This window comes from Hakea prostrata, chromosome 3, assembly GCF_041222555.1.
Source record: "Hakea prostrata isolate BN-2017 chromosome 3, UWA_Hpros_2, whole genome shotgun sequence".
In the NCBI taxonomy this organism is placed as follows: Eukaryota; Viridiplantae; Streptophyta; class Magnoliopsida; order Proteales; family Proteaceae; genus Hakea; species Hakea prostrata.
The window spans coordinates 6,485,312-6,502,432 of record NC_142602.1 but is presented as its reverse complement, the minus strand read 5'-3'; the positions used below and the strand labels follow the sequence as shown (position 1 = coordinate 6,502,432).

The 17,121-nt window shown below is 40.4% G+C and overlaps 2 protein-coding genes across 4 annotated transcripts; one reads left to right on the top strand and one right to left on the bottom strand.

Annotated features, from left to right (window-relative positions):
• Positions 1–849: 849 nt before the first annotated feature.
• On the bottom strand, positions 850–3,415 carry CRR28 (Tetratricopeptide repeat (TPR)-like superfamily protein). The gene has a single exon (XM_089148525.1). The coding sequence runs from the start codon at positions 3,301–3,303 to the stop codon at positions 1,489–1,491; it is 1,815 nt and encodes a 604-aa protein (XP_089004651.1). The 5' UTR covers positions 3,304–3,415; the 3' UTR covers positions 850–1,488.
• A 30-nt stretch (positions 3,416–3,445) lies between these two features.
• On the top strand, positions 3,446–16,082 carry LOC149020404 (FAD/NAD(P)-binding oxidoreductase family protein). Of its 3 annotated transcripts, none has more exons than XM_089148527.1 (16): positions 3,446–3,756; positions 3,858–3,983; positions 4,324–4,383; positions 8,733–8,846; positions 8,969–9,056; positions 10,453–10,598; positions 10,699–10,800; positions 12,043–12,114; positions 12,188–12,287; positions 12,372–12,454; positions 13,010–13,087; positions 13,180–13,278; positions 13,396–13,446; positions 13,540–13,596; positions 13,696–13,737; positions 14,619–16,082. In XM_089148527.1, exons 1-16 carry the CDS (start codon positions 3,616–3,618, stop codon positions 14,700–14,702), a joined length of 1,443 nt encoding a protein of 480 aa, XP_089004653.1. In that variant the 5' UTR covers positions 3,446–3,615; the 3' UTR covers positions 14,703–16,082. The 3 variants fall into 3 exon arrangements, with proteins under 3 accessions (XP_089004653.1, XP_089004654.1, XP_089004655.1); XM_089148529.1 differs by having other exon boundaries at positions 3,671–3,756; positions 3,842–3,983; XM_089148528.1 differs by lacking the exons at positions 13,540–13,596; positions 13,696–13,737.
• The last annotated feature ends 1,039 nt before the right edge of the window (positions 16,083–17,121 follow it).

Here is a 17,121-nt window from a genome sequence, read left to right as displayed (position 1 = left end):
AGCACTGTGGCCCCATAATCACCGATTTTATAAAACTCATGGAGACTCACCTCTACAAAATCAGCACCAATGACTCTCTCTGGAGTCTAGGAATTCCTCCCAAAGACCAAGTAATTTGTGGTCAACCACGAGTTCCATATTGTTGTAGTGAAAATGTACTTTGAGCTCCCTAGTTTGTTCCTGATCCAGGTTTGGTTTTGAGACCAAAACAATGGTGAAAATGGACCACCTCTGGGGACGAAAAACCACCTCCAATGATTAAATCAATTCAGATAAGAAAATCAGAGACTCCAAGAATAAATGCTCGAGGAGATGAAGAAGATAATGTTATTGAGGAATAAATGAATGAGAGTAATGGTTAGAGTATTCAAGTCTTACCGTTACTCAAGCATGCTAATGATATATATAGTTGGTCCATATCTAAAATGATAGTGGAAATGCTTCTTAACCCTATGATGCTCATCTGATTAGATGAAGGGTGGAGATGGCTTAAACCGTACGAACTTCACAACAACTGAAGATCTTGTTGGTGAATCAAGTGGTAAGCATCAAGTTGATCATGATGTGACACTAACCCACAATTAGGGTGACAAAAGGTACATATGTAGTTCTTGAAGCAAGTTTTGGAAGAATGAACATTTAATGTTTCTCAATGCATTAAATGCTTAATTAAATGAGGTGATTGACGTCTGGATAAAGATATGTTGAATCTCTTATAGATGCTACTTTTAGCGGAAAGTCACATGATGACAACTATGTGTCACTATGATGCTTGCTTCTCAGCTTGACATCTCTTCCAAGAAGTGCCACATTTGAAAAATATCAAATGAACCATCTTGGACCAAATTTGAGCCCTTGGTTGGGAACAAATGGTTTGCCCCAATTCAGTGGCTTGAACCATAGTGACCATAACACATACCATGAAGCTTACCCTGTCAGTAGCTCATCTCTTTAAACATCTCCTTCCAACTAGCTCATCTCTTTAAACATCTCCTTCCCTTCTTGTTTCTACTTTCTATTCCTTCCATAGATTGATCCAGCCACTTGTCAGCATTCCCTCCCATTAGACGAGGGCCAAAACCGAGTGTAGAACCAAACCAATAAACTTAGGCAAAAGGGCACTGAAGAAGGCGATCGTCTATCTATCTCCAAAACACTTGGGCATCGCGGGTAGTCACCATTTCTAGTCAAGCTCCTCTTTACTAGTTCCCCTCCAGTCGCCAAACAATACGTCAAATTCCTGCTAATTACTATGATAGCGGTGATCACAAATAATTCCCTTCCCTTTTGGGTTTATAAATATCCTCTTTAGATTTTTATCATACATCAAAATATATAGATTGTGAGATTCCATGTGAATATATGTGATCAGGGTGTAGGAATATGGACTAATGCAGCCAAAATTGGTCCCTTTGCGCAACAATCAGAACACCACCATTGACATAAAAGCAGTCCCTGACAAGTGACAACAAAAAGAGAGAGATAGTATCACCAATAATCCATGCATGAGCAAGAACCAGCTTTGAAATGATGGAATCGAACGCGGTCCCTGACAACAATCTCCACATTGAACACTTCTGAGATCAATTTAGTAATCCTGTGACAATCATTGCACACCCGTAGGTTTTTAAATATGCGAATTGGCACTCCTGGTTTTGACCTAAGAAGACCAAAAGCAATAGCAAGTCTCTCACTGTGTAAACGAAGTGAATGCTGCTTCCCATCATCAATTTCATCTACCATAGGCGCTTGCGATAAGTCTGGTACGTAACCCACTGATTCAAGCCTTTTCTCAATGACATCTAAAACTTGGTAGATCTCTTTGGTGTGCGAGTGTGATGTATCCCCAGCCAGAAATTGGTGAACCTCACCATCTATGTGTACTGAACTGCACCCAGGTTCTTTCGTTATGCCATTGTCAGTCATTAACTTCCTGATCAACCCAACCTCATCCCAACGGTTAGCAGAGGCATAGACTCTTGACAAGAGCACATACACACCACTACACATTCCTCCTTCTGACTCAAGAACCTGTTTGGCCACTTCTTCACTGAGATCAACACCGGCATTTTTCTTGCAACAAGCATCAAGAAGACTTCTCCAAATCACAACATCAGGCTTCATGGGCATGTTTGAAACAACATTCACAGCTTCTTCTATACGTCCGGCACGGGCAAGGAGATCAACCATGCAACCATAATGCTCTAGTCGAGCCTCTATTTTGTAGTCTCTGACCATCAAATTGAAGTATTCAAGTCCCTCATTGACAAGACCTCCATGATTACATGCACTCAGAACACCAACAAAGGTGATAGAATTGGGCATACACTTGTCGTCGACTCCACACATGCGGGCAAAAACCTCTAGAGCTTCCTCAACCTGCCCATGCATAGCAAATCCTAGAATCATAGAATTCCAAGAAGTTACATCTCGTTGAGGCATTGCGTCGAATATCTGGCAAGCCATATGTAACGATCCACATTTGCAGTACATATCCAATAGTGAGTTGTTCATCAGAACATCGTTAACTAAGTTGTACTTCCTGAGGACATAGGCATGAACCCACATCCCTAGGTAGAGTGCCCCCAGTCCGGTACAAGCACGTATAATGCTCTGCAGTGTACAAACATCCGGTTGGAACAATTTCTGGACCTCAATGAAAAGTTCCAACGCAGCGAAAGATTCCCCAGATTGGGCATACCCATCTATCATAACATTCCACGAGACCAAACTTCTTTCAGACATCCTCTCAAACACCTTCCTTGCCAGATCCAAACATCCACAGGTAGCATAAAAATGAATGAGGCTGTTATTCACATACGTATTTGAATTTAGTCCAAGTTTCAAAATATGGGCATGAATCTGTTTGCCTTCGGACATGGCGAACAAGAAAGCGCAGGCTTTAAGAACAAAAGGAAAGGTATGCCTGTCCGGAGAAACGTGACCATCGACCAACATTCTCCGATACAGAAAAAGGGATTGGACCTTGAAGTCGACGCTCCAGGCGAAACCTCTGATAAGGGTGTTCCATATGAATGAATTGGGGTTCTCAATTTGTTCAAATAGTCGAGATGAGTAGTCAAGATCATTAAATACCGAAAATTGCAAAATTCGACTCCATAAAAAGAGGGTATCGTCAGGATGATGGTCCGATGTCGTCCGTAGGGTTCGAGCGTGAATTTGTTTAAGCTGGGACATGCTTGTGCAGTCCTTCACGGCCAGTAGCAGATTCGGACATTGCTGTCCATTGCTGTTGACGGTAAATAGATGAGAAGGTGGGCTTGGTGTCGCCACCAACACCATACTCACGGTTCCTCAAGAAAACACGAGATGACATATTTGGTCCAGAGCTTAAAAGATCCTTAAAAATGGCGGTGGCCGATAAGCAGCTAGTGACGGTAAATTTTCATTTTCAGACAACGACAAAGAAGAGATGAAGTTTTGAGGAGTCGAGGGCATTGAAATAGACCGAAATCGTAAATACCAGTTGCGACTATAGAATACTGAAAATAGTAAGTGGTAGGGTTGCTCGCGACTATAGTTAAAATTTCCGCACATTTTAACTACGGAGCTAATAGCTATGCAATGCGAGTAGCTAAACTGCTAAACTGACAGATGAGTTTCGTATTGGCGCGCTTGCTAGCCCCTCTTGGAGGTCTTTCAGAGACTGCGAAAGTATTCAGAAGTTATGAAAAGTTAATCTTTTCCGGCAGAGGAAGAAGATTTATTGCCTCAAGCACCTTAAGGGCTCAACAGGTGATTTATCTTTAATTTCGTCCGTCTTTCTGGGTTGAACCATTTGTTTGATGGTCCATCATCTCTTTCTTCTACTGTCATATAGTTCCTCTCTCTGGTAGGGAAATGAAAAGTTGTTGTTGGTAGTTGGAGGTGGTGCTGCTGGAATATATGGAGCCATCAGAGCCAAAACAATAGCTCCCCATTTGGGTGTGATGGTTATTGAGAAAGGAAAGCCTCTGTCGAAGGTCAGTTTATTACTTCCTTTGCAATATGCTTTTACTGTTGTCTTACTTAGGATTTAGGAACCTTAGGGAGTTAGGGTCAACTACAGCTTTAGGACCAAATTAAAAAGCTTGAGCTCGTGGATTTTTTTTTCTTCTTTTTATGGCTGAACTTGGAAGAGGTGTCTTCTATCATTCATTAGCACATAGGGTCATCTTTTTGCTTAAACTTGGATGTTTATAAGAAGAGTGAATGAATTAGTGGGATCGACTTGGGCTCCGATACAGGCTATAGATTTCTGAATATTAAAGCTTCTTATTTGTTCTGCTGTTTTATTGCTCCTTGCTGACTTAAATTTTGTAGGTAAAAATTTCTGGAGGGGGTCGATGCAATGTTACAAACGGGCACTGCACAGACAAAATGGTGAGCAGTCTCCTTTTTCCTGTCGGTCAGAAAGTAACGGATGTAGATTTTTGAGCTTGATACGAATGGCTAAAGTATTTCTGGTTTGTATAATTTTCAATCAGACAAAAAGTTGTTCTATCTATCAAACCTTACTTCTCTCACAGGACCCAACTGTTGGGGAGACAGTTTTATCATTTGTTGAGTAAATTATTATAACTAAGCCCCCCCCAGGTAAGAACAATGTGCCAGCTTTTCGGGAATTAAACTTAGAGAGTTGAGGTAGCTTCTGAAGTCTGGAGAAGACATCAGCAAATGGCTGCATTGCATTTGCTTATAAAGACTAATAACTAACTGAAAACTGAATAAGAACCAAAAGGTAGCAATTAATGGTTCACAAGCAGCTGAGTCTTCATTCCATAAGGGCTTCCTTTTTTTTTAGTGAATAAATAATTAATTAACGAAAGAGGAACAAACAAAACGGTCTTAGAGAGGAAGACCGGTAAGAAGAGTTAAGACCCCAAGAGACAATAATGAGCCTGTTCCTTGGGATATCATCAATCGGGGGTGGGGAGAAGCTACAAGTCTAGAAGAGACATCAAAGTAGATGACATTCCAAATCATATCTTTGGAGCGGGATTTGGAAGTCCATCTTCGAAGATTGTGCTCCCACTAAAGATGATGGATAGTGGCACAGAACACAAGCTTACCAACCCGATCACAAATGGATGAACTTGAAAAATTTCTCAAAATCCAATACCAACACTAGCGAAACCAAATGAGCACCTCGAGCTGGGCCAAATGCAAGATAGGGCTTTCTCCCAAATAGATCTAGAAAAAGGGCAAGAAAAAAAGAGGTGATCAAGGTCTTCCAAACCATTCCAACAAAGGATGCAATTTGGGTTAACAGGGATATAACGGCTAATAAGGAAGGATTGGGTGGGGAGGGCAAGGTTTAAGAGCCCTCCAAAGGGAAAAGGAGTGTTGGGAATGTGGCCTTGAACCAAACCAAGGGAGGCCAAGGGGGTTTAGGGTTGCGGGCGTAGAGGAGGTTCCAAGCTAAGGAGATGGAGAAGGTTTTGGTAGGGGGAAGGAAGCCAAATGGTAAGGTCTCGGGGGGAGCTAGAAAGCGGGGGGGGGGGGGGGAGAGTCCCAAACTTGTGTGAGAATGGGGAGGGGAGTGGGGGTCCAAGAACCATCGGATATGAAAGCAGACAAGGGGGTCGTTTTGGGGATGCGGGTATCATAAACTGAGCAGCAAAAAGGGAAAAGAGATGTCCATCGGATGCCACGGGTCAAGCCAAAAAGATGTATAGGAGCCATTGGAGACGGAGGTAGAGATAGTGGAGAGAGCTCGAGGACGTAACAAGAGAATTTTCCTCCAGATCTAAGAAGGGTTGGAGGGCATGGAGACCATCCAAAAGGAGTCTAACTGGAGAAGGAAAGAGTAGACCGAGTAGACCCAGATGGAGTCTTGCTTAGAAGCAAATTTTCAAATAAGCTTGAGAAGGCAAGCTAAATTAACGTCAGAGATCCGACAAATGCCAAGACTGCCTTCAAAGGTTGGGTGACAGATAGTCGACCAATTGACAAGGTGGATGCAGCACGATGCTTCACCCTCTTTCCAAAGGAAAGTAGAAAACAAAGACTCCATAACATGGACAATGGATTTCGGGATGGAAAAGATTCGGCACCAGTAGAGATAGGAGGAATGAAGGACTGAGCGGATAATCACTACTCTACCGGGAAAGGAGAGAAGTTTGCCTTTCTAAAGTTGGAGCTACTTGTGAATGTGGTCAAGCATGGGAAGGCAATGATGGCAAGTGAGTTTACCAGGAATGAGCGGAAGACCAAGGTAGATAACGGGGAAGGAGCTAGACTTGAACCCTGAAAGCTAAAGAAGAGAGGCTTGCAGTTAATCAGACACACTAGAAAGAAAGAGGGTAGATTTATCAAGGTTGACCCGGAGACCAGAGAGAGATTCAATGAGGGAGAGAGCCGAGAGGATGGTGGAAATGGGCTGATGGTCAGCTTTGGAGAAGATCATAAGATCGTCAAGAAAAGCAAGATTGGTGAGGTTTAGAGATTTGCATTTGGGGATGGGGAAAATAAGGAGTTGGTTTGTGTTAGATTGGAGGATACGAGCGAGGGCCTCCAAGGCCAAGGAGAAGAGGTAAGGGGAGAGGGGGCAACCTTGGCAAATGCCAATACGAGAAAAGAAGAATCCAACTAGGGACTCATTAGTGATAATGGAAAAGCGGGGAGTGGAGATACAGATTTCAACCAATGGATGAAGAGAGGAGGGAACCCCATGGAGGAAAGGACATTACTGAAGTCCCAACGAATAGAGTCAAAGGCTTTATGGAGGTCAACCTTAAGAAGAGCGACCAGAGAGTGAGAGGATCTATCAAAACCATGAACAATTTCTGCACATAAGAGGATATTGTCCGCAATACTGCAGCCCAAGATAAAAGCAGATTGGTTCGGGCTCACAAGAGAAGGCATGACCTTTTTAAGCCTATTAGTTAAGACTTTAGAGATGAACTTGTAAAGGAGATTACAAAGGGAGATAAGGCGGAAATTAGAGAGAGAGGAGGCACTTTGTTTCTTGGGAATGAGGCAAATGAAAATTTGATTGATGGAGGAGAGCTGGGAAGGGTTAAAAAAGAAACTGCGGATGGCATGAACAAGATCGTGCTCAAGGAAATCCCAAGTGGCAAGGAAGAAACTCATACTAAAGCCATCTGGACTAGAGGCACGATTGGGCTTGTGGGAGCGGATGGCGGTGAGGATCTCTTCATGGGAGGGGATAGCACAAAAAGAGGGGAAAAAAAGGAATCAATGAATTTGTTGAACAAATTAGGAGGGAGATGAGTCCGGGGAGGGAGGATAGAAGGGGAGAGAGGATTGGAAAAGGAGGTAACCTCAACCTTAATACTAGGGGGGGTCAAAGATCCAAGTACCATTGTTGGTGAGAAGGGAAGGAATGGAGTTGAAATTATGACGGGCTTTGAGGGCTCTATGAAAATAGGCAGAATTGGAGTCTTCAAGCTCAAGCCACTTGATTATGGCGAAGGAAGCTTTCTTCTAGGGAGAGAAGGGAAGAGAGATCAGAGGATAGGGCTTTTTCCTAATCAGCAAGGGAGGGGTTGGAAGGGTCACTTTGGAGGAGAAATTGGGTTCTCTGGAGATCCGTGCGACAAGAGGAGACCCGAGAAGAGATATTGCCAAAGGAGGAGGAATTCCAGGAGCAGAGGGCTTTATTGGTATTACGGAGCTTGAGGCTATGAGAGGAAGCGGAAGACGGTGGAGATGAAAGAAGGGTTCGAGGACCACATATCAAAGAAATTTGAAAGGCTTAGGGCCAAAGGAGGTAGGGGGAAGAGGTGGATGAGATAGAGAGAGTGATCAGAGAGCCCCGAGTGAAGGAAAAGAGCATGGGAGGCAGGGAAGGAGGAGAGCCAGGAGGCATTCAAGAGGAATCGATCAAGCTTAGAAGCAATTCTAGCAGGGCGAGAATGATGATTATGCCAAGTAAGGGAGTGGCCATAAGGGCTTACTTTATCTAGTCATGCCATGTAATCTTTTAAAGGTCTTCTAAGCAGCTTTGTAGTTTCTTTCCCTTGAATCAAAATTCAATCAAGTGAAGCATTAAGTTCAGTATTTTGTTTTGCAGCTAACAATGTTTAATTTATCTGAATCATAAAATCACGAGAAGAATAGGGTTTCTTGGGAATTTATTATCAAAGAAAACCACATTCTGGCTGATATTCTTGACATTGGTGAAATGCCATTTCTCAGAAGGCCTTTTGAGCTAGCACATCCTGTCTAAGACCATTAAGAAGTGTTTGTTCTCTCTGTGCATGTTTTCTTGTGCAATCATACCTTGCTTGAAGGTGCTATCTAGTTTCCCCATTAGTTGATCTTGTATGAACAGAAAAATAAATAAATGATGCTTCAGTAATTCATTTGACGATTTCTTCCTTCGATGTAGTAAAACGAAAGAAAATGATCCTTAGGAGGTAATACGAAAATCCCAGGGAATAAATACAGGTTTATGGTGGTTGATAATGCTTGTTGGCTGAAGAATTCACATCTGCTTCTCATTCATTGCTATTCAGATTAGGTCCAGTATAAGGGTGAAGTCAGTGAACTCATCCGGAGTGAATAATTTTTCTCAGTAATTTTGAGGGTCAATGGATGTGCAGTTGAATAAGATTTAGAACCCAAAAATTTATGCATTGGATAGTATAGTTCTTCTCTCTTTTCATCTCATGTTGTTATTCAGTGTTTACTGTGAAATGTCAAAATATATACACATATGATGCATAGGCCTGCTGATTTTGTCTGTATTTTGCCAATGGATGTAGATTTTGGCAGAACATTACCCTAGGGGTAATAAGGAATTTCGAGGTTCTTTCTTTAGTCAGCATGGACCATGGGACACAATCTCTTGGTTTTCTGATCACGGGGTTGAGCTGAAGGTTTACATTTTTACTTCTTCTTCTTCTGTTCTTTTTTAATTCTTTGTAACATGCTCTATATTTCCTTTCTATTATGCAAAATTTAATTAGAGTAAAACTTTATGTTGTTATTCTGTCAATAGACTGAGGACGATGGAAGGGTTTTCCCTGTCAGCGACAGCTCCTCTTCTGTAGTTGACTGCCTTCTGTTTGAGATGAAGAGAATAGGAGGTTCGTTTTTGACCCTGGAAACATCCAGTATTATTATTCGATATTTTATGTTGTCTTGGATCAATTTCTTTTTCTTATGTTCTACCAAATGTTAACTATCCATATTCCATTTTATAAAATATAATCTTTACTTGTCCCTGTAAAGAAATTTGGGATTGGATTGGGCATATCAGGCAATCAATATTTGGGATTTGGAAACACTTGGTCTACCTGATCCTAATCTAAACCACCAAATTCTGTGAACTATCAGCAAGTATTGAAGTGGATTGGCTGAATTTGTCTTGTGATTGGCAGTGCTGAAGCCAGTCTCTGATACTGGGGTTTGAAACCTTGGCCTTGTGTCTCAATAAAAAGTTACCTGTACTTAAGTAGTCACACAAATTTTCTAGCTATATTCTCACAAAATATATGGGGTTGAACTCCCAAACAACTTATTCTTGGAGTTGGATATCTGAGATGCTTGAATTGTGAGTTCCTTAATTTTGATAACCAGCGTATCTATTACTAAATCATAGTTATTTAGTTAGAAGTTGAAGGGTAAATATCTTCAAATATGGAACTTCCACAATTACATAATATTTCTGCTGTGGCACTGTTGATGTAGATGAAGTTGAATGTATTGATACTAGTGAAAATGATAGGTACTAGTGACCTGATATTATCTGGATGTGGTCAATGGGCGATCAAGAAGGATGATGGTCTAGATTGGTGATCTCCACCAAACTTGGGATAGTCAGCTGCCTAACCTCCTCCAAGAGGAGAGTGTAGCATACATCATAATTTGTGATAGAGGTACAAATGAGTTCAGTGACTTAATTTGCCATTTTAGTTTATTATTATAAAGCTAGTTATAAACATTCTAGAGCTCTACCAAAGCCTTAGATCGTGAAAGTTCCAAAGTTGGAACAAGACTTATTGCTGAACTCTGTCCATGCCTTCATACGTATGATAAATAATTCTGAATGAAGGGCTCTTTTCAGGACAACTAAACAGTATATGCTGCACCTATATAACCCCAATTTGGTTTTTTTTCTATGAGGGGTTTCTTTTGGGTTGTATGTGTATTATAGAGATGCATAATTTTCCATCAAAGGTATGAACCATTGGATGTGTATGACTCTGCTGTGCCAACCCAACTATTGAGCTAGTGTAGCCTCCAATTTTGCCCAGATAAGGCCATCTTCAGTTCCTGTTTCTGGTAGGTGCATTGTATGCCAGGGAGTCACTTATCCAGAATGCAATGCATATTATCAGCAGGTTTTAGGCATAAATTTCCTTGCAACGTTACATACTCTGTTCTATGTTTTTATTTTCTATAACCTTGGAGTTGACCTTTCCTATGAGTGTTATATGTTTCATGAATGAGCAACTACTGAAATGTAATTTCCTAAATTAGTTGTACTACAGACGGGCAAATCAGTGACAAATGTGTCTACAACTGTTGATGGGAAGTTCCTTATCAAGATTGAGAAACGTACTGCTGATTCTGTTGAATATGTTGAGGCTGACTATTTATTGATTGCTAGTGGGAGTAGTAGGCAGGTTGGAGGGCACTATCTTTGCTTTTTCTTTGTGTCTTATGACTCTTGTTTTATAATGTTATTTCCATTTGTGAGTTAAGTATATTTTTATATGGCCACAGGGCTACATTCTTGCCACTCAACTTGGCCATTCAATTGTAGATCCAGTACCTAGTTTATTCACTTTCAAGATTGAGGATGCACAGTTGGCAGAGTTGGCTGGGGTAAGGTTCTCAAAATTCTGTTTGAATTTCCCAATATTTCTTGCAATTTATCTACAAAGTTGTGGTTTTCCCTCCCTTTTGCACATGTATTCCAGTAGCAAGTAAACATACTATGTGGTTCTTTATCCTCCTTTGGGACTCTTCTCCTTATAGTTCTATCGGATGAGTCTTAGAAGATTTCACTTTGGAAGATGAGTAACAAGCAGTAGCGTGACACCACCATTTGCACCCCTTCGCCCTCTAAATCCTTCACCACATCCTCCGCTTGGAATCTTATTCGTCTCCATCAACCCCCCCAGTCCCCTGGTCCCCATTGGTTTGGTTCAAAGGTCACATCCCCCGTCATACCCTCACTCTTTGGAGAGTGCTCCACCTCGCCCTCCCAACCCAATCCTTCCTCATTAGCCACCACATCCCTGCCAACCCTAGCTGTATACTTTGCTGGAATGGTTCAGAGGACATTGAGCACCTTTTTTTCTCTTGCCCTTTTTCCCGTCCCCTTTGGGATAGAGCCCTTTCCTCCATTTGACCCCGCTTGAGGCACTCACACAGATTTGTTAGTGATTGGACTTGGATCTTGAGAAATTTTGTTGGTCACTCCATTTGCGATCGCCTAGGCAAGCTAGTTTTTTGTGCCACCATCCATCACATCTGGTGGGAGCGCAATCTCAAAAGATGGACTTCCAAATCTGGCTCTTTAGACATGATTTGGAGTGCCATCTATTTTGATGTTTCCTCTAGATTGCTTTCTCTCCCCATCCCCCTATTATTAACTCCCCCAGAAATAGGTTAATTGTTAGTTTCTGAGGCCTCAATTCCTCTTTTATTTCCCCCTGTTGAGCTTTGGGCTCCCTTTTTGTGCTTTCCTTTGTAGTGCTCGTTGCTTTAATTTAATTATTTATTCATCCAAAAAAAAAAAACAAACAGCAGTAGAGGTTATAAAAAATAATCACAAGTTCACATAATAATTCAGGTTCCTCAGTAACAGATGCTGGAAATTTTTTCCAAAAATGAATGGTCTACTTGCTTTTTAATTAGAATTGAAATATCAATTGCAAATTAGGGTGGACTTTTCCTTTCCTTCTTCTTTTCTAAGTTTTGAGATAAATTGTGCTAACTACATTGCCTCATTAGTTATAAAATCACCCAATCATATCATACCTATTAATGTTTTAATTCAATTTACTTTTTTTTTTGTAGAGGTCTGTGTTATCATAGAATTTCAATGTTTTTTGTGCTCAGGTTACCTTCCCTAAAGTTAAAGCAAAGCTAAAATTGGAAAATGTCCGAAGGCAGATACCTCAACTTACACAGGCATGCTTTTCTTTCTTGAATGTAAGGAACTTCTTCATATGAATCTATGTGATGAATATACTTGGGGTTGTAGGTAGGGCCCATGTTAATTACTCACTGGGGAGTTAGTGGGCCAGTGATTCTCCGTTTATCTGCTTGGGGGGCACGCGAACTCTTCAGTTCAGGTTACAAAGGTAAGAGCGTTTCTTTCATTTTAGCCTTCTTTATATGTTAATTATGTGATAATCCAGTTTGATGGTGTTTGGACCTGAATGCAGGAGTTCTTTCTGTAGATTTTCTCCCTGATCTAAATTTGGAAGATGCAAAGTCCATCCTTTTGCAACACAAGGACCAGTTTGCAGTTTAGTCCTATTCTTATTTCTTTGAACTCTGCTCACCTTATAGGCTTATATTTTTTTTGTTTAACTTTGTGGGAATTTTTTTTTTTGGGGGGGGGGGGGGGGGGGGAGAGGTTGATAGAATATTTGTTGTCAGCTTGATTAGAATTTCATGATGTGCACTCATAGGGATCTCATTCCTCAGAGAGATGTCACACAGGTTTGGGGATCATGCCTTTAAGAAAAGAGGAGTCTTACCTCCTTTTGCTTGTTTGTCCTGATCTCAACCTGGATCTCGAATCTACATATCTGTCTCCTTTCCATCTTTATCAAGTAGTCTTGGGAATAGATGCATTTGGCTGCTGGAATGGTTTCATTCCCTTTAAGTTCTTAGCGAACTGGATATATTTTAAAGAAAGTCTCATTCATCATTTTCTCGTTTTTATATATATTGCCATATTTGTTACTATTATTGACTACCATACAGATGCAATTACCTTGAAGCTTCATGTTTAATACTGCTTCAAGTACCATGCTTTATTTGTGGGCTGACACATAATCAACTATATTTCCCTCAGAAGCAAAAGGTTATTAATTCATTTCCTCTGGACTTTGGCTTGGTGAAGAGATTTTGGAAATATATTTTGGAACGCGAGGTTACTTTGCCTCCTCATTCTTCAAAGAGTGCAAATTTGAATCTCAATGTACATTTATACATTTGAATGAGCATTTCATGATCAATACACAGGGTCTAAGTGGAGACATCTTGTGGGCATCCGTTTCCAATAACTCCATTATTTCTGTTGTGTCTTTACTGAAGCAGTGTTCATTTGGAGTGAAAGGAAAGGTATGCCCCAATCTTCCTATATCAAATTTGTGGCTGGCTCTGCCCAGCCAGGAGAATTCACATTTCTGGCTGGCATTCATGCCTCAGAAGAGCTCACATCTCTATGTTTTCGTGAAGGGTCAATTTAAGGATGAGTTTGTGACTGCTGGAGGCGTTCCTCTATCTGAGGTTTTCACCTACCCTTTCAAATTAACTTCTTATACAATATCCATATTCCATCATGCCCACATCGTTTAACTTTTTCCCTCATCTTGGATTAAGATCTCATTGAACACCATGGAAAGTAGGAAACAACCAAGCCTGTACTTTGCTGGAGAGGTAGCATTTCCTTCCCCACCTTTTCTTAACCTGGTTTAGAAACTCTCTTTTTTGCATTTGATGACCCATCATGATGCTAAAATTTTAAAACCATTATAGGTATTGAATGTTGATGGAGTAACTGGTGGGTTCAATTTTCAGGTAATGAACCTTTACCTTTCTTTTTTTTTTTGTTTGGGGGGGGGGGGGGGGGTTGGGTTGCGGGGAAGGAAAACAAAAATGAAAATAATTTTTTTGGGGATTGTTAAAATGAAAATTTTTACATTAATAGTTATATTAATATTGAAGATCCCCACCCAATCCTTCCTTGTTAGCCATCACATACCCACAAACCCCAACTACATCCTCTACTAGAATGGTTTGGGAGACCTAGAGCACTTTTACTTTTTTTGCCCTTTCTCCAAATCCACCTGGGGGAAGGCCCTGGCCTCCATTTGGCCCCGTTCGAGGCGATCTTTCAAGTTTATTCATGATTGGTCTTGGATTTTGAGAAACTTTTCAAGCACTTTCATTTGCAATCGGATTGGTAAGCTAGTGTCTTGTGCTTCCATCCATCACCTATGATGGGAGTGCAATCTTCGAAGATGAACCTCCAAATCCCGCTCCATAGACAAGATTTGGAGTGCTATTTATTTTGATGTATCTTCTAGATTGATAGCTATCCCCCATCCCCTGGTTGATGATATCCCAATGAACATGCCTCATTATTGTTTCCTGGGGTGTTGGTTAAAGACCTTGTTCCATTTTTTCTAATTTTAATATAATTATTTATTCATCCAAAAAAAAATATTGAAGATGTAAGCAATGTTATGCTGGCGTTGAGATATTCTTTAGACCCCTGATGGAATAGGAAAACTTCTTTCATGAAAGTCCAGTCTACCATGACAAGGTTGTACTGTAATTATAGTGCTACCTCCAACTGTCATATGTTTGTTTATAATTTTGTCCCCGTTAACTTTTGGTTCATGTCTTATTTTGTATGAAGTCAAAATAAATCAAGAAGTTCTGCTTTTGATTTGCAGAATGCTTGGTCGGGTGGGTACATTGCAGGAACATCTATTGGTAACTTGGCTTTAGATTCTTCCTCGGAATTGGAAGCTGTTTGATGGGACTGCCTAGGTATGCAGTGGTGTACTGGGCAAACATAATGTTGGATGGAAGCCTTATATGTTATATCCACAGGGACACAGGGTTACCCCTGAAGGACAGTCAAAGTATCAAACAACAATGGCGACTGTCTTTGAAGCATGATGATTAAACTGGTCTCTGAAACCTTGGTGATGATGCCAAATCAAAAAGGAAGGTAAATTGATGGTCTTGGAAGATCTGACACTATTCCGAAGGACATCCAAGAGCTACTTGGAGATTGGGTTTGAATGAGGACCCACAGAGATTACAAAAAGGCGGCAGAATTATGTACTCATAAACTGCATATGGTTGGTCTTACCAACACTAATTTTGTTTAATGTTTCTCCTGACCATGCTTCCTGGGTAAGATTGAGTTTGACTCATCTCTGTATTTCTGTTTCAGTTTGCTTGATGAAATTCAAGTTGTAGCATCTTACAAGGAAGAAAAGAATGATGATGGCAACTTTACAACATTAGTTGTAACTCATGATTTTTCTTCAAACTTGATGGATCCAGAGTTCATTGATTCACAAAGAATACATTGTATCATTCTTGTCTTGTAATTTTTCTGTGATGTTAACTTTTGCATTAGATGAAAGAAAAGTTATGTAGTTATATAACTTGGCAATTCCATTCACACGTTGACTGCATATTTTCCTAATTTGTGTAGTTATATGACTTGGCAATACCATTACTGACATGTTCCCAAACTTCCCAAGCGCGCACAAGTGAGTTGCTACCTTATATGTCAGTGTTTAAAGACTGAAACTTTGTTCATATAGTATTTGAGTGAGTTGTAATGATTTGTAGAAGAAGTGCATTACACTCTAGTTCTTACAGTGGCTAATACCAAGTGTACAGTTACAGAGGGAACAAGAAATGATGCTGCTGAAGGCCACCAAGGAACTCAGCAGAGCATGGGCCATTAGGAAGTTTAATTGCATTGATTGATCTAAAGATCAGTCCCCATGTTAATGTGGCCCTGCAGTTGTGGTCAAGGAAATCATAGAAACAAGCTACAGTATGAGGCATGGTTGAATAGTATCTCAGCTAAAGTATTAATCTCCTTGGCATTTTTTGAACATGCACAGCTGAAATGAAGCTTTTTTGAAGCTTTTGGAGTCTGGAACTCAGCAAGTCACCATCATTATCAACCTCACGTTGCATATGTGATAACATGATTACAGTAGCTGCTGGTTCAAATCATGTAGCCTTTTCTTTTTGCCCACATCGATAATCTCGCCTGGCTATGAAAAGAAGTTGAGGAATTCTAAACTTTTAGAAAAAGGCAGATGGTCATCATCGCAAATCTCACATGCTGTCTGTCTATTCACTTTCTTCTTCCATTAAAATATCAATTACTTTCTGGCTGTTTCTTATTCTCTAGGCAATTAAAATTAGCTGTAGAACTGGGAAGATTTTTTTTTGCTTTGCGTGGCTCAGTCGGACCGGTTTGGATCGGATTCTCTTGTAACTCGAGTTTGACTCTGAGTCGTCACGCGGCGCGTGTGAATTAGTAGAGAACTTTCGAAAAGCGAGCGCGTGTATTCTAACTTTCTAAGGTCATAGTCAACCTTTTGGCGGTAAGCCGTCCATGTCATACTCGTTTACTTGGGCGCTGAATTGGTTTCAAGTCCACACCTACTCTCCAATTGTTTTAATACGTGTTACTGTTTTTTTTTGCAAAACGCTTTTTATATTATAATATATAGAGAATATAAATATTACATATACCTCAGCAAAAATCAAATCTAAGATATCTTTCACTAAGAGTTGTAATTTTATCACTAGAATAACATTGCATTGGCCGCATCACTATTTGTTTGTAGTGGTTATATTAGAATATTCACAAGCACCACGCGATCTGATTGCTATTAGGACGTTGTTTGGGTGCTGCACAATTACTCTACAATGCAACCTATGGTTGAGTTCGTCTAAGATTTCAATCTCGATCATCCATTTCACAAAGTATTGAAAATCACTTTTGCGCAAAGTTGTTCATTTAATGCTTGATACTGAAGTATGACCCTATTATACATGAACAAACATTTTGGATTCTCTACTTAACTCTTCGAGGCATTACATAGAAAGTTACTAAAAAGAGCATGTAGGCTTTGCCAACATGGCTAGAAGCCTAGAACTGGATACGAATATTTTCTGGTAGTTCTAGGGTTAGATCAACCATGGACCCTCTTTTGTTTCTTTTTTCTTTTGGGCATAAATAATGGATTATATTCCATGCATGTTGTACTTGTAACCAATCACTAACTCTCCTTTTGTTATGACCACCTTACTTTCTTTATTTAGGGTAGAGTGGAGTTGGTGGCCTGGTCTAATTTTGAGAACGGAAGAGCTGGAACCAGTCAACACCCCTGTTCACGTTTTCAGCTTAAAATC

What these genes read in the sequence shown, in the direction of transcription:
- CRR28 (XM_089148525.1), bottom strand. Translation starts at nt 3,303, where the DNA reads ATGGTGTTGGTGGCGACACCAAGCCCACCTTCTCATCTATTTACCGTC.
- LOC149020404 (XM_089148527.1), top strand. Translation starts at nt 3,616, where the DNA reads ATGAGTTTCGTATTGGCGCGCTTGCTAGCCCCTCTTGGAGGTCTTTCA. An exon ending in GCACCTTAAGGGCTCAACAG is followed by an intron (nt 3,757 to 3,857) that starts GTGATTTATCTT and finishes TCTCTCTGGTAG; the next exon opens with GGAAATGAAAAGTTGTTGTT. An exon ending in AGTTGGCAGAGTTGGCTGGG is followed by an intron (nt 10,801 to 12,042) that starts GTAAGGTTCTCA and finishes TTTTGTGCTCAG; the next exon opens with GTTACCTTCCCTAAAGTTAA.